Below are 16,852 nucleotides of genomic sequence, written 5' to 3'. Positions count from 1 at the left end.
ATGACCCTTATTTGTTCCAAAAATATTTCTGAAAAAAATTTATGAGCTGCTCAATTTGTGCTTAGAAAACTTCTATATAAATTCCCTTTCTCCTTTCTGATGAGAAGATTCTGATCCAAAAGGAAAAGGTATGGGGGAAACAGAGGAAAAGGAAAGAGGAAAAAACCAGTTGTGTTCATGAGTGATCTAAGCAAAAGAGTGAGGAAGCAATTCAAGGAAATTAAGGGAGAAAAAAAACAAAAAACAATAGCTTTCAAGTTGATCTAAGGAAGCTAGGAGTGCCAGTCAAAAACATTCATCCTCTCTCATTCAAATCTGGCCAAAGATATAGCTGTGTGACCCTGGGCAAGTCACTTAGCCTAATATATGCAGATATGTACAAGCATATCTGACTGTGGCTGATCAGACCAAGACAAGCTCAGAAGCTTCTACCTGAGCTAAGGCACAAGTACTTCAGTTTAACATTTGGAGTTGAGATATCTCTCCACTCCTGTTTCTTTTGAGCTACTGCAGTTTCTTTATCTGTGAAATGAGCTAGAGAAGGAAATGGTAAAATCATTCTAGTATCTTTGCTAAGAAAACCCTAAATGGGGTCACAGAGAGTCAGACACAACTGAAAAAAATGACAACTCAATTCAGTGAGAAGTAGGGGTTATGTTATAGAAACATCATTACAAAGATGAAATTTTCAAGTCCTCACAGGCAGAGCGGACATTTCTCATCTAAAATCCAGCATTTGCTAATAGCAATAATTTCCAAGTTTGTCTTTTTGTCATCAACACACGAGCATGATCATTATCATCATCCTCTTTCCTTTGGCATGCTGTCTGTTCTCATCACTCACAATTAGACAGTTGGCCAAGCGGACAAAAAGCACATCAATCTCCTTGCCTCTGCCTTGCTCTTTCCAGCATTATGGCAGTCATTTGGTAGATGTTAAACATTTTCTTACTAATAGTATAATTTATGTTTTGAAATAGAAAAGGAAGCTCTTTGAAACAGCTTAGAAGCAAGGAGAAGTCTTTTTTGTTGTTGTTTCTAATATGCTTTTGGCCCAGCCACATTAAATATACATATCTAATGGCAAAACTCCCTACTAGGAAGACCTTAAGGACTGTCTGCTATGAGTTTCCATAGCAGTAATTAGAGGGATATATTATTGCTAATCCTGAGCATGCTGGGAGTTGGATTAATTTTGAAAGATAAAATAAAAGTACTGCTGCTATTATAAAAGGCCATATCTTGGTGCCATTAAATTGAGTGTGGTTCTGAGCAGGGGTGGGAGTATTAATTCTAAAGATGTCTGCATCCCCTGTTGAGACTCTTTTTAGGGAGCCATTGTGAAAACAAGGCAAATGAAGCATCAATGTGCAAATAACATTTAGCAAATGCCACTAATCTGGGCAAAATCATGTTCCCAGCACTTAGGAAACCAGGTTCAAATTTTAATACATTAGTGTAAGAACATGCTAGAGAATCAAGAGGATAATGAGAGTTATCAAAAAAGGGTTTAGTCTTGGGACAAATCCATTTAGACATCTTGTGGCTTCATCACCAACTAAGATTTCCCACGCTCTGGTTTCTTCATAATATATAAAATGACAAAAGAATTCAAAGGAAAAGTGATAATAAAGTTGACAAAGGTCCTTTAAAGGGAGTTAAACAATAAAGGAAAGATTGTGTGCGTGTGTGTGTGTATGTGTGCGTTATGTGCACATATGCATTACTTATGCTCATCTATCTATGATTACTTAGACTAGAAATTTCTGAAGGGGAGGTTTATTGTCTATATTTGCTAAATATCACTGGCACAAGACTGCCCAGCATGACGTGTCCACATCTAAGAAGGTGCTATGCTCTATGAGCAAAGTAGAACAAAGTAGTAGCTCAAAAGAAATGGGAATGTAAAGCTGAAGTTTTTGTGCCTGACCTCAGGTAAAGCCTTCTGAGCTTGTCTTGATCTGATCAGCCACAGTCAAATATGCTATACCTTGACCCCAATAGAGTAATGTTATTTTGGTCCTCTTCAAATACAAAGGACAATCAATCAGTTAAATAGCAACCCAGAACCTAACAAAAGTTTTTCTGAGAGTATTCTCTCTTGTTCAGACTGAAGTCAGACTGAAGATGATCAAATGTTCAATCATATCAGCCACTCTTCCCTCTCAAGGTAGCAAAATTACAACGATTTTTCATAAATATGATGTTTTTACTTGAGTTTTATGTGGTGTGTCTATGTAGTATTCTCTTCTGTTCATTTGAATGGGTAAAGTATCAAAGGGGGGAAATCAGAATAAATTTTTTGGTGTACTCATCAAGTCTTTCTATCGTGTTCCAAACATGCATTGACATATTTGTAGGCATGTTACTTGATTGGACATATTAGCAAAAATGACCAACAAAGGCCAGAAAGAAGCCAGAAGAATTTTTTTAAAGGAATATTTGGAAAGATAAGTAGAATAGTGTCTGAACATATGAAAATGTGTATACGTATATCTATGAATAGTTAAGGAAAAGTGGGTAAAATTATGGGCTAACTCACTGAGTTACCAAAACTTATATAATACTATAGGTGGGTGAGAAGCCCATGGCTAAGCCCTAAATGGCTTTGATTTGAAGCTGAATAGAACTCCAGGATGTTTGGTTCTAAACAAAGCCACAGATGTAACCTATCTTTCAGGATTTAACAGGTCTCTCTTTGTCTAGTCCATCAGATGAAGTGATCTTTAAAATGAAAGGCAGGGTAGCTTTTCTCAAATCCAATCCTATATTTTAACTACATGTGCTTTTGTGCTATATGAACTGAGAAGCTTGGTCTTATCCCCAAGGGAAAAGAAACTTCTCTAGCTGCAGACTCTGCTTATTTTTTATGGAAATTTTCACCCCAAAGGGCAACTTTCATTACAGATAATGGTGGAGATGAAAATTATTTATACCAGACACCATAATCATTTGTTGGGACTTGTTTAAATGAACCAATCGCATATGCTATTGGGCACTGTTAGTTCTCACAGACATTTTGTTATCTTTAAAACAAAGGCAAGGAGGGGAGCAAAGCTTTTTAGGTACTTTCCCTCTAAGCAACATTAATGTTTTTATACATGCTGAAATAATTATATTAGGTGTAAACTTCTGAGGGGGTAGACATGATAAAACATGTATGTATGCACATATGTTTATGTATGTATACATATGCATACACACATGTACATATACATACATGCATGAAATTCTAGGGAGGCTTAGAGAACTTTTCAAACTACATTCCTGGCATTTCCACCTTCTACCCCCCTCACTCCAACCTTTTCCATTACTGATGTTAGCACTCAGACGTTTTCCATCTACTCTATCATACATAGGTCACCAAATTTGTTCTTAAGTTCACCTAAAGGGAAAAAAAGCACCCACCCATTTTACTTCAAAAGCACATTCAACAAAAGAGAATCCTAACTATGAGTGGATGTTTAATTCCTTCCTGATGGGAATATGGTAACCATTAATTAAATTATAAACAAAGCTACCATTAGAAAGGTTTTTCTTGGTCTGCCCAATGGCCTCTCCTATTAGATAGTTATGTTTCTGAGACCAATTTTATCATCAGCAATTCATACTAAAAACAGACACAATCTTTTCTATTCATCTTTTGAGGTGTACCCTCCCTATGACCCTCTATTTTCACCAACAATTACCATGACTAGCTGGTTTTAGGGTTCAGGCATATCTTTGTCTTTTAATGCTAGCTAGAGAGGACTAAAAAAACACAGACTCTGATATTTAGTGGAATAAAGAGAATAAAATGACCAACCAGCTTTGTTAATGCAGAATTTGATTGAGGCTAAGTGCTAGCTGAGCCAAGAAAATATATTTTGTAGTTTTATGATCATGAATCCCATAAAACTTAAATTTTATTTAAAAGATCATATAATTATAAATATAGTAGCCATTTCTATAATTTTCAATAATTATTGATTTAATTATTGTGAAGTTCATATAAATTAGCCAATAATCATTTATTCTTTTAAACATTTTAACCTCATTGTAAATTTTCCAATCCTTTCATCTGTTTTCTATATCAAAAATCAAAGAAATTAGAGTGATGGAAAAGACATGCTGGTCTTGGATCTGAAACTGATTTTGGTAGGCTTTGGAGTTGACATAATCTTGGCCCAGCACTGCACATTTGGGAAAGCTGCCTCAAATTTCCCTCCGTTTTGAACTTTTTTTTTTCTTTTCTTACCACTTTCATCTAGCAAGAAATCATCCTGGTAACGGAACTTCTCTGGTCCACATGCAATAAAAATGTCATCGTCACCAAAAAAATCCTGAAGGCACATCACCTACAAGAAAAAAGCATGGCACTCAGCATGGGATCACTCATAATAATAATTATAACAATAAATCCCTGCAAGTCTACATCTGCATAAAACCTTTCCACTTTTAATGAAATCAACAGGGATTCCTCTGCAGAGAAATTTCAAAAGAGTGTTTAAACCATCTGTTACGAGTAAGGAACATGTTACATTTCAGTTCTGCAGGAAGAGGTGAATAAGGGCTATAGAACCGGTAACTGTCACATTTATTACTTGATGTATCAATAGGCTATGAGGTAAGAGCCCTTTGTTTTCCTAATGGAGTAGATGCAGCAACATGTGGGGAATGAGTTTCCTTTCACTCTTTTAAATGTAATACTCCTTGATAGCAGTAAAAAGTCAGCATATGGTTTCAGCAACAATTTTTTGGGGTGGTTTATTCAATAGTATCCATATGATAATCAGATCATTATGGATAACTCCTGAAGTACTAGTATGCCTACTATAGAACTTTCCCCTTGTAGGGAAAAACACCTTCATAAGAGGAATAGCACAAGCAGATCAAGTTACTTACATCAAGATTTTTTAATGGAAAATATATATTAGATCTTTTAACCACAGCTATCATATATCCACAGATCTAGATATATTTTAAAAGGAAAAAAAAAAACCTCATGTATAATTTTTTTCTTTAACATTTAAAAAAGTATTCTTAGATATTTTATTTCTTTTAAATTAAAACATTTGAAAATATAGAAGTTCTACGAAGTCTTTCAGGTTCATTCAGTTACTATACTTCTCAGTTCTTAAAAAGACAAAGTTAGTGGAGGGATCTCACATTTAGGAGAAAAGTACTTCCAAAAATTTCAAAGTCCAAGAAGTTATGGATAAGTAATTCTTGCTTGGGGAAAATACTTAGAATTTTAAAAATAATTTTTTTTCAAGGCAGATATTAATTTTTTTTCTATATACTTCCAGCCCCTAGTATAATGCCCAGCACACAACAGATGCCTGGAGTCAGAAGGCTTAGGTTCATATGCCCTTTATTATCTAGTTACCTGTGGATGTCACTTGTTTGTTTTTCAATTTCCTTGAACTAATGATTTAAGATCCCTTCCATGGGCAGCTACGGGAAACAGTAGATAGACTGTTGGAGTCAGGAAGACTCATTTTCATGAGTTCAAATCCAGCTTCAGACATTACTAGCTGTGTGACACCAAGCAAGCCCCTTTCCTCAACAAAAAAGTAGTTGGAGAAAGAAATGAATGGCAAACTAGTTCATTGCCAAGAAAACCCCAAATGGAGTCATGGAAGATTGGTCATGATTGAAATGACTGAACCACCACAACAAAGATCCCTTCCAACTCTATGTTCCAAGGTTTTCAGGTTCAAAGAAGAAATGCCACATCTATTACACATAGATACTATGTTTAATAATTATATTATCTATAATATGAATAATGTAATTATAAAATATTGGGACTGTTACTGGTTCTTTCTTTTTAAGTTATTTCAATTTTTTTTTACATATTGTCAATGAATGCCCTCATTTATCAGGTTAATGTTCCATATATATAAGGTCATAGCTCTAGAACTGGAGGACACTCAGAGACCATCTGGCTCAACTCTTACATTTTATAGATGAAGGGAACTGAGGTTCAGGGAGTTTAAGGGACTTGTTCAAGGTCACAGTGATAGTGAAATATTGAAGACTGGATTTGAAGTTATATCCTCTGACTCTAATGCTCTTTTCATTATACTATGTACGGTCATTTTTCTTCATGTTTAGGCAGCAAAATACAAGCCTTTATGGGTGTTAAATTTTCAACTTGTGGTCACCATCATTAGTCCATTCAGTTGTAGCTTTACCTATATAAAGCCCATTCTGAGTTTTGTAATTCTATTTCACCTTGGTGCCTCATTAGAAGTAGTGACTTGATTGTAATATGCAGATCGTTTTTTTCAATTTTACTTGGAAGTAGAAGAAACATGATATTTCTCTGTCTCCATAGAGAAAATAACATTTAAGCAATTGTTTAAAATAATCTCAAAAATATTTAGTTAAAGATTTCTTACAAAACCTTAATCACTTATAAAAAATTAGATCATACATTTTTATTCAATTCAGATACATTCTCATGGTTATTAATGTGATAATGGTTTATTTATGCAACAGAAATTATCATTTTCTACAAAGGACAAGCCTTCCAAAGCATATCTTTTTGAATACAGCACTGACTGGTTCTTAGAATATATTGAGAAGTTCAATTCCTTCATTTTACAAATAAGGAAACACCTCATAAAGTTAAAAAAATAAAATTCTAACTAGATCAGCACAAACTCTGTTTTTATTTTTTACTACTGAGAAATAAACAAAAATCAATTTTAAGACAAATTTCTAAGAAGGCTTGAATCAGTTTTTCTTCATCTTTATGGAAAAAATAGAACAAAGAAATTAAATTATGGCAAGTAAAACACAAATCAAATGCAAGGAAAACCTTCTTGACATAAATGGCTTTTAAAAACTAGGACATGTTGCATTGCAGATGGAATCTCCTTAAAATTTAAGAATAGCACTGAAGAGTTTGACTGGTTTATATTTATGTCTAGTTTGTTTTGCTTTAGTGAAAAAAGAACCTTTTCTTCCTGGACTTCTGGACAAATAGCATTTTCATACACAAAGAATAAAAGAAAGGAGGATTGTGTATGATCTAGATAATCTCTATTACATCCAATTTGCTTTTTTCCTTCAAGTAAACAATAAATTCAACTTTAAACTTTCAAAGCTGTCTTGCTTATTTGTATTTCCTTTTGGCTTTCTGTTTTCTTTTATGTATTTTTAAAAAAGCTTCAATGATTTTCTTTCTTTCTTTCTTTCTTTCCTTCCTTCCTTCCTTCCTTCCTTCCTTCCTTCCTTCCTTCCTTCCTTCCTTCCTTCCTTCCTTCCTTCCTTCCTTCCTTCCTTCCTTCTTCCTTTCTTCCTTCCTTCCTTTCTTCCTTGTCTTCTATATCACTACTATATTTTCCTTCCTAACTTCCCCTTCACTGATTAAGAGAAATAAAAACCAAACCTTTGTAGCATATATATATATATACATACATACATATATATATATGTATATATGTGTGTATATATATATATATATATATGGTTAAATAAAACAAATTCTCACATTGTAAATGCCTGAAAATGTGTAACTTATTCTATACCTTGAGTCTGCCACCTCAATCAAGAGATGGGTAGCACACTTTATCATTGGTTCTCTAGCATTATGATGTATCATTGTAGTGAATAGTGTTAAATTTATCCACATTCTTTTTCTCTTTACTCTGTATCAGTTCATACATGTTTTCCTAACTTTTTTCTGAAGCCATCCCTATAGTCATTTTTTAAGGCACAATAATACAAGGTATTTCAAAAGCTTTAGTATAGTTCATATTTTTAAGTTATAATAAATTAAAACTACACAGGAGTTTTGAGACATCTATAATTCATTACATTAATATAATACAACTTTTATAATGATTCACAAGTTCACAAGTATCTCGTCCTTTGGTTTCCAGTTGTTCCAGTTATTATCATTACTGCCACAAATATTCTTGTACATATTTTTGTATATCTTTTCTTTCTTTCATTAGCTTTAGTTCTGATAGAAATCAAAAAAGTAGAAAAAATAGAACTGATTATCTCAAAAATTATATGATCACAAAAGCATAGTACAGTGAAAGCATTTAGAATGGTACAATGGAAGAATAGTAGATTAGAGATAGGAAAGACCTGGGTTCAAATTTCAATATCGATACCAGATGTATGACTATGAATGAGTCAACTCTGTTTTTCATCAGTAATATGGTGAAGTTTAGCAAATCCAGTATATTCCCCCAAAAGTCATTGTGAAGATCATAAAAAATGACATGTACAAAGCCCTTTGTAAACTTTAAAACACTATACACACTTATTATTCAGTCATGTCCAATTCTATATGATCTTATTTAGAGTTTTTTTGGTAAAGATACTGGAGTGGTTTGCTAATTTCTTCTCATATACATAAATCTATCTATCTATCTATCTATCTATCTATCTATCTATCTATCTATCTATCTATCTACTATTGCAAAAGGAAATTAGTAGTTCATGAAGTATGCTGAGATCTAGTATATAAACATTAAGACTGTCATTTTTCACAGCAATGATCTGTGACAATATTATTTGAAATCCAAAAAAAAAATACCTACCTCTCAGATTTTAACAATACAAACTTGTTGGTTTGTGAAGGAACTAGACATCCCTTGGGCTTTGCTTCTTTCCCACTTTCCTCCATCCCTTTAGCCCCTTCACAACTCTCTAGCTTTCTACAAGGGAAAATGGGCAGAGATAGAGAGGATAAAAACTCACAATTGCCAAATTGGTTATATGTTAGGGAATGACAAGTCCCCTAACAATTTTCTGTGGAAAAAGGCTTGTTTGAGTAAAAGCTTGAAAAATAAAGCTAAAACCTAGATTCTAGAATTATCTGTGCATTTCAATCATCAGTTCTTACCTGTATCCCATTTACTCTAATAATCCATTGACTACAAAGCTTTTTCAAATAAAATGACACAAAATATGTAGTGTTTTGCTGACAAAGTTAAAAAATTTTCTTGAGCCACTGGCTATCCAAGGAACACCAATGGCTATGTCACTATCAAAAGCTTGTTTTAATGAGTTCTATTTCAGCAGACAGTTTAGTTGGGACTATTTTTGTACCTTAATTGCTGTTGCTTTGCTGATGTGGATGATTCAAATTCTGTTTAAGTGAGAAATTCTATACAGCAGAAACTGTCCATTGGGCAGTCAATCCAAGAAATTGTCCTTTAGGTAAGGTTATTATGTATGCTACCTTTGAATACCTATATCATGTCTAATGCTGATTAACTCTGACATTTTTCCAAAATGCTGCATTGGCAAATTATTATTTTTAAAATAAAATGTGCTATTTGGTAAAGAATACTTCTGGGCCATTAGTGATTCTGTGGAATGATAGGGTACCTGACCTATCATTTTAATGAATGTCAACTTCATAGGTGTCAGGTGCAAGAAGCCCTTAGAGGCATTGGGGGCTGCTGGGAGAGAAGAGCAAAGATGTCAAGTTTTAGCAGAAGGGGGCCTCTCCGATGTGCAGAGGAAAGATTTTAATTTGGATAAGTTGGCCAGACAACTCAGTTTTGTATGTGTGCTTGGTGGGCAACTTGTCCTCTTTTTGGGGTGAAGGTACTTTAGAAATTTTGGTGAAGTTTAGAATGTCTGAGATAGTGAAAAATGAAGAAAACTGATGGAGATGGATAATTACTCAACAAAAGGACTATATAGAGGGCTGGATAGACCTGAGCCTTCCCCTGCACATCAGTCTGGTTCAACAGCTTTCACAATAAATTAGCCAGTGAATATTGTTTTGTAAAAACGGAAAAGGACAGTTTGGAGTCTGAGTGTGTTTGGAGTTGATAGTGAAAGGGAGAAATAGAAATTCTCATGTTTAGGCACAGGAAGGCTTATGTATTTGTGGGGGGTGGAACAGGGCCAGCAAGATGGAAGAGGTTAGCTTTGGGAAACCAAGCCCTCATCATCTTGTCACCAATCATACTTTTCAGAATTAGAAATAGCAGCTGGGACTTTTAAATGTAGCCCCAAGATGCCTCTGAGTGCTTTAAAGTTCTAAACTCAAACTTGCAAGGAAAAGAGAATGCCTTAGGGGGAAAGGTCGCTCCAAATTATTCCCACTTGTCAACTTTTCTCTAGGGCTTCTGCACCTACTTATCCACCCACAACTCAGAGCACACTGTTCTGTAACACTAATTTATTTATAATAGCTATCTGTGTTGCCTTAGTTCCCTACTAGACTGTTATCTATGTCTTATCCAAACTGTGATTTCTCTCCCAACCTCCTTACATATAGTAAACATTTTTTTTTATTGTATCTCTCTGGAAGTTCAAGCTTTACTACTATGTGACCAAATTAAGTTACTTATCCTTCTTGATTTCCCCAGGGCTATGGACATTGTTGACAATATTTACTGGAGATAATATTTACTGGACATTTACTATCAGCTATACATTCTGCTAGGTACTTTGGAAACAGAAAGAAAAATAAGCTATAGCCTTTAAGAGTTCAGCAATCAAAAGAATATTAAAGACAAAGAAATAAAAGGCTAGTCTTGAATTAGGACTCAGGCTCATAGTTCTCATGTTTCCCTGTCCATTACCTCTCACTATTATCCAAAGGCTGCTTAGTTATTCCTACTTGACAATTTTTTACTAATGTCCCCAAAGCTTGTTGTTGCTATTCCTCTATCTTCTTATCTACATTCTCTTCCATCTCAATCTGTATTTCCTTCTCAGGTCCAGGATTTGTTTGCCTTCTAAGGTAATTAGTCTGGTAAATGCTTTATAATAACGAGCTTTACATTATATAATTACATTACATTACATAATAATGAGGTTACAGGAGCTTCTTAGGGTCCTCTTTCCAGTTCCTAGGCCAGACATGAACTATAGCCAGGATCTTCTAGACATAATAACTATTCTTCAGCATAATATATTGAATTTTATAACTTGAATGCAAAAAAGAGCTAGATTAGGGCAAACCTAATTCCTTCCCAGCATATCTTTTGTTTGTATTAACATGAAAAGAATTGAATACCTATAATAATACAAAGATCAATCTGTCTAAATAGAAGTCACATTTTTATGAGGTTTCCAAAAGTCTGGCCTAATAGTAGGTAGATTTAAAGCTCTCATGAGATATAGTACTGAAAGGACAGAGAACATCACAATGAGAAGATGGAAGAAAGAAAGAGGAGAATCATAGCCATATATGGTGGACACAGCAAAAAGTCAAGTCATGGAGTGTCTAGAAATGGAGGTCAGTATGCACTAGAGAGAGGCAGGCTGTAGCACAAACCATAAGGAGCTTGGTATAAGCCAGCTGAGGTGCAAAAACTGCTAGGGTCTGCCAATGTGAGGTAGAAACTGTGGAGGGAGGTTCCTGGGGGTGGAGTGATGCCTGGGAGCTAACATTAGTGGGTGGCTGAGAGCAAGTGGGAGTAAATGACGATCTCTAAATCCTGACTCATAAGGTAGACATCTGGCCTCCATGAAGGAGTGTCCCAGGCAGGGAGGCTACAGAGATTTTACCCTGTTTCCCTAGTCACAGGCATGAATTGGGAAGCTTCCTTCCGGGGCTAGGCTGGGAAGAATTAAAAGTGGGTGCTGAGATTGTTTTCATTGTTTTATGTTTCTATTTATGTTCCCATTAAATGCTTAAAAAAAAAAAAAAAACTGGTTCTGTGCTGTCATTTGACTTGGCTTTCTGTTAGCAGGGAAATAATTGAATATCTAGACCTGAGTTGACTTTAGAAGCTCCTAGTCTCACCACCCCAACTTCTCTACAGTGGGGGTGTGTGTGTGTGTGTGTGTGTGTGTGTGTGTGTGTGTGTGTGTAGGGGGTTGTTCATGAATATGGAATATTGCATGTAATTTCAAAATACAACTTGATTTTTTTGTTCTCTCTCTCCCTCCCTCTCTCTCCCTCTCTCTGTCTCTGTCTCTCTTTGTCTCTTTTTGTCTCCCTCTCTCTTCTTCCCTCTCTTTCTCTCTCCCTCCCTTTTTCTCTCTTTCCTTCCCTATTTCTCTCTCAAAGAATGAAGGGGAAAATGTAGGTAACATAAGAACAAAAGATACTTAAATTTTGTTTAAAAGGGAAAAAAAGGTTTCAGTATCTGATTACATGGGATTGATTGTTGTCCTTTATTCGGTTTCTGGGAGAAAAGAACCAAATTACTTAGGAACAGAGTAAGAAAATCAGAAAATTCCTCCCACAAAATTGAACCTCAGTTCATGAGGAATTAGTTCTGTTTGATACAGAGGAAACAAGCAAACTAATAAAAAATGTAAAGATGAATACATTTAAAGTTGGCATAAAAGCTAAGTAATGCACATCTTAAGATTGCTTATAAAAGTACTTCTTGTTTTTTAAAAAATTGATCTGCTTTAGAAGTTTCATTCCTGGACTGGTGAAATGCTTCTTTACTTTGGTTTTAGGGATATATTCAAGTTCTCCTTCTCTTTCTCCAATAATCTTTTGTGCTTTTCTTGCATAATTTCTCTCTCATTTTCCATTCCTATGTGTGGATAGTGGCCCAAGTTGGTTCTTTGACCTTTTATGTTTCTTTCGTTCAGAAAACTTCACAGCTTTCAGGGTTTTAATTGTGCCTATCAAGCAACTCTCCAGACTGCTTGTCTTCTCAATTTCTAGGCCTATTTTCTGAACATTTCTACCTACAGACCCCATCACCATGCTAATTTCAACAGATCTAAAGCCAATTTGATTTCTTTACACTATCCACTTCTCCAGGATTTTTATTTCTATAAAGAAGTCATTATTTTAGGCATCACTTTTAGTTATCTTGAACTCTATTATACTCCATACATATTGTCAAGTCTTGATTCTTTCTTTTACTCTTTCATTTTCATAATTGGTACCTTATTTCAAGTCCTTATCACCTCATGTTCCACTGCCACAAGCCCCTTAATTTGTCTTCTGATTCTCATATCCAATACTTACTTACCAGTTAATATTTCTTGCAACAACATTTTCAGTTTACCATTCTCATCCTCAAAAAAGTCCACTGGTTCTCCCCACCCTTTTTCTACAGAATAAAATTCAAGTTTATCCTCATTCATTCTGGCAATTTATAGTCTCACTGCAACCTAATCTCTCAACCATTCTACTTTTCTTCAGTTCTAGCTCTTTTTCAAATCTTCTCCTCCAAGTAGACTAGCCTAATGATATAACCAAATAATTACACCCCTTAGCACATGTTCCTCCTATCTCCACACACACACAACAAATTGCAGAAAAATATCCTACATATCCTGATCTTCTCCATTCTTCTATTCCATTCTTTCCTCCATAAGGGGCTTCCTTGACAACTTCTCTTGGTCTAGGCTCATAATTCTCAAATCTACTTCTCTAGTCCCAATCTCTTGCTGACTTCCAGTGTCCCATCTTCACCTGTCTTATAGATATCTAGAATTAGATATCAGTAGACATCTTAAACTCATTATCTTTCTCTTTAAACCCTCCATCCCTCCTACTTTCCCTATTATTGCAGAGGCAATACCAATCTCCCAGTCCCTCAGGTCTGCACACTTTGAATTCCTCTCTTTCAGTCCTCATATTCAAGGTATTACTCAGGCCTTTTATTTTTACCTCTATAACATCTTTTGAATACTGCCAGCACTCTAATGTAGACCTTCATCACTTTATGCCTTGATTGACATGAATAATCTATAGTGACCCAGTCTGCTTTAAGTCTCCCTCTCTAATCCATTTCCCATTCAGTTACTAATGTGATTTTTCCTAAAGTGCAGATCCTACTATGTTATTCCCCACTCAGCAAACTCCAGTGGTTTTCTGTTGCTTCTAGGAGCAAATACAAAATGCTCTGTTTGGCATTCAATGCCCTTCATAACCAAACCCTGTCCTGTTTGCCAGTCTTCTTACTACCTCTTCTCTTTCGTCCGGTGACGCTGGCGTTTTGGCAGTTTGACGAACAAGACATTCCATCTTTTTTTTGGTTGTGGATATTTTCTCTGGCTATCCTCCATTCCTAGAACATTCTCGTCTGCTTAGACTACTGACCTCCTTGGATTCTTTTTTAATCCCAACTAAAATCTCACTTTCTACAGGAAATCTTCTTCAAGTTTCTGCATATACAAAGCACTTCTATGTGTAAATTTCTTTTATTTCCTACAAAATTATAAACTCCTTTAGGGATCAGGGTGCATGGCTAACATATCTTTGAATCCCTCTATTCTTTCCAGAACAGTATGTGTCTAGCATGTCTAGACAGAAGCATGCAAGAAATAAGGAGGTTGGAGTAAAGAAGTGGAATCAAAGGAACAGTTTTGTACATTACGTCAGTTAAGAAAAACTGATTATATGAAAATTCATCAGGTAATATATCATACTTCAGATGAATGACTTTTCTGCTAGATTTGAAGAGATCAGACTCCAGTCATTTTACAGCGTCAATCAACTTCTAATCAATAGGCAGGAAGTATTCTTTCTTTTTCTTTTTCATGGAGCTAGTTAACATCGATAAACGTAAATATTTCCATATACAAAGAAGAGGAAAAAATTGTATATAAGAATGTAAATTGGTTCCACACATCTTATTTTTTAGATATACATGTAACTTAATACAATAATAACAATGTTGCCATGTTTGTCTGTGACCCTTTCTAGGCTTCTTTCCTATTTTCTTCTATATATTATAGTAATATTTCATTAGTCACTGACATCCTTTTTTTTTTTTTTCTCTTTTTTCTTTCTTTTTTTTGGATCACTATCAGTGGCTATCCCCTCACTGACAATTACTATTGATCATTACCAATAAGTCAGTCAAGTTTTAAAAATCACACTTTGATTTGTATCTGAAAATGCATACTCTCTGTATCTCTAGTCTATCATAATCTATCTGCAAGGAGACAGAAGGCATGCTTCATCATCAATCATGATCATTATTCATGATCAAAAGCCCCTAAATTGTTCAAAATTGTTTTCCTTTATACTGGTATAGTTAATGTATGAGTTATTCTTCTGATCCTACTCATTTCACTTTGAAGTAGTTTATAAGTTTTCCCTGGTTTAACTAAATCTGTCCTTTTTGTCACTTCTTAAGGCATAATTGTACTCCATTAAACTTATTTAATATTATTTATTCAGTAATCTCTCAATTGATGCATAACCAATATACTTCCAAATCTTTGCTTCAGCAGCAACAACAAATTTATTTTAAATATTTTTGGACTTTCCCTTCATCTTTGATCACTTTGCGGACATATGCATACTAGTGGTATCACTGGATAAAAAGGTATTTACAGTTGTCTATAGTTCCAAATCAACTTCTAAAATGTTTGGTTAAAAAATATTCCTTATTAAAACAAAACAAAATGAAATCATAAAGAACGATTAGCCCAACCACTTAAAAAACCTGTAAAGTACTAGTTACTTAGGAATTACTTTTGTTTTTCAAAGAGTTATTGCAAGACGATAATAGTATTTATTTTCTGGTTCCACTAGTTTGGAAGAATAAAAGTATCCTTTTTGATACAACTGTCATTGAATTCTACCTAAACTTTTAACTTTTGGCAAATTTGGTGTATACTAAATTTCTGTTTTGGATAAATTTAAAAAAATTAGCAATACAATGTCCTTCTTTATTACAGTACAGCAATAGGATTCAGTTTTAATGGAGTCTAATATAAAGATAGTTATTTTGTTGATGTCACTTTTTATTCTTACTACTTGTCTGTGATGTTGAGAAAATTATTTAGCTTTCTTAGGCCCCAAGCTCTTCATCAAAATGAAACAGTTGTATTATATAGTCCCTTTCAAGTTCCAAAGCTACAAGCCATGATTCTATGAATTCTATGGTCCTTCCTAATCACAATGCCTATATTTGGAGGAAGGCACCATTACCAAGTTTAACTTCTCTAATATCCATTGGCTTTTTTATCAAAATGGAATTGTTAAGTCAGTTGCAATTGCAATTTCCTTTTGATGGTAACATTCTATTTTATAAACTGATGACCCTCTTCTCAGAATCCTAGGAACCTGGTAGAGGCTTTTCAGTTTCCCTCTGCATTTTTTATTTCCTCTAAGGAAACATAGTGTGATACTACAAATGGAACTGGGAAACCATGAAATATTTCCTTTCAAGTTAACTTTATTTTTAATATGCTTTTTCTTATGACTTAAGAGCTTCTAGTGGCTTCTGACTACCTACAGACTTAAAATATAATATAATCTTAGCCCAACATTAAGAGCTTCTACAATTAGGCTCTTACTTACCTTTCTTGCCTTATTTTACATCACTTCATGAATTCTAGCTAACCTGGACCAATCATCAATTATTCCTTGAGCAATACTCCATATCTGGTTCCCATACATTCTAACAATTTTCAGAAATTTTATCTTCCTTCAAGAAGCTGAGATCCCTTCCCTGTTCTCTTAAGTAATTTCTTTAAAAATCTTTCTATATTGCTCCAATTTTCCTACACTGATTTATGTGTCTACTGCAATATCCCCAACAGAATGTAGCTCTTTGAGGGCAGAGATTTTTATTTTTGTCCTTAGATATCTAGTACCTACACAAAGGAAAAATTTAATAAACATTTGCTGAAATAAGTTGAATTTGTATTACTGCCTGCCATTTTCAGAGAATCAAAAGAGTAATAAATTAAGAGTAGAAAGGACCTGAAAATCAAGCTAGTCTAATTCCCTTATCTTATAAATGGGGAGGCTAAAGCCTAGAGTGATCAAATAGCTGGTTAGACATAATAAAGATATGTCAGCCCAGCTGGAATTTGAACCCATCTTCTTTAATTAAAATCCAGCACTCCTAATGAAGCATACTGGATACCCATCCCACCCTTGCTGCCCCATTTTATTATCTTTCAGTCTTTCCTAAGCACTTATATAGCTATGTGAAATTTTAAC

General features: G+C 34.6%; 1 protein-coding gene across 5 annotated transcripts in view; it reads right to left on the bottom strand.

Moving 5' to 3' along the window:
* DCLK1 (doublecortin like kinase 1) overlaps positions 1-16,852 on the bottom strand; it is a 387,769-nt gene that overhangs the window by 183,261 nt on the left and 187,656 nt on the right. For all 5 annotated transcript variants that reach the window (XM_074303493.1, XM_074303494.1, XM_074303491.1 and 2 more), the window contains exon 4: positions 4,238-4,337. In XM_074303493.1, coding sequence (XP_074159594.1) covers positions 4,238-4,337 — 100 coding nt within the window. The remainder of the gene's footprint in view (positions 1-4,237; positions 4,338-16,852) is intronic.

This window comes from Sminthopsis crassicaudata, chromosome 3 (genome assembly GCF_048593235.1).
Source record: "Sminthopsis crassicaudata isolate SCR6 chromosome 3, ASM4859323v1, whole genome shotgun sequence".
NCBI classification, from domain to species: domain Eukaryota; kingdom Metazoa; phylum Chordata; class Mammalia; order Dasyuromorphia; family Dasyuridae; genus Sminthopsis; species Sminthopsis crassicaudata.
Note: the sequence above shows the minus strand (reverse complement) of the source record. Positions and strands in the feature narration are given on the sequence as shown.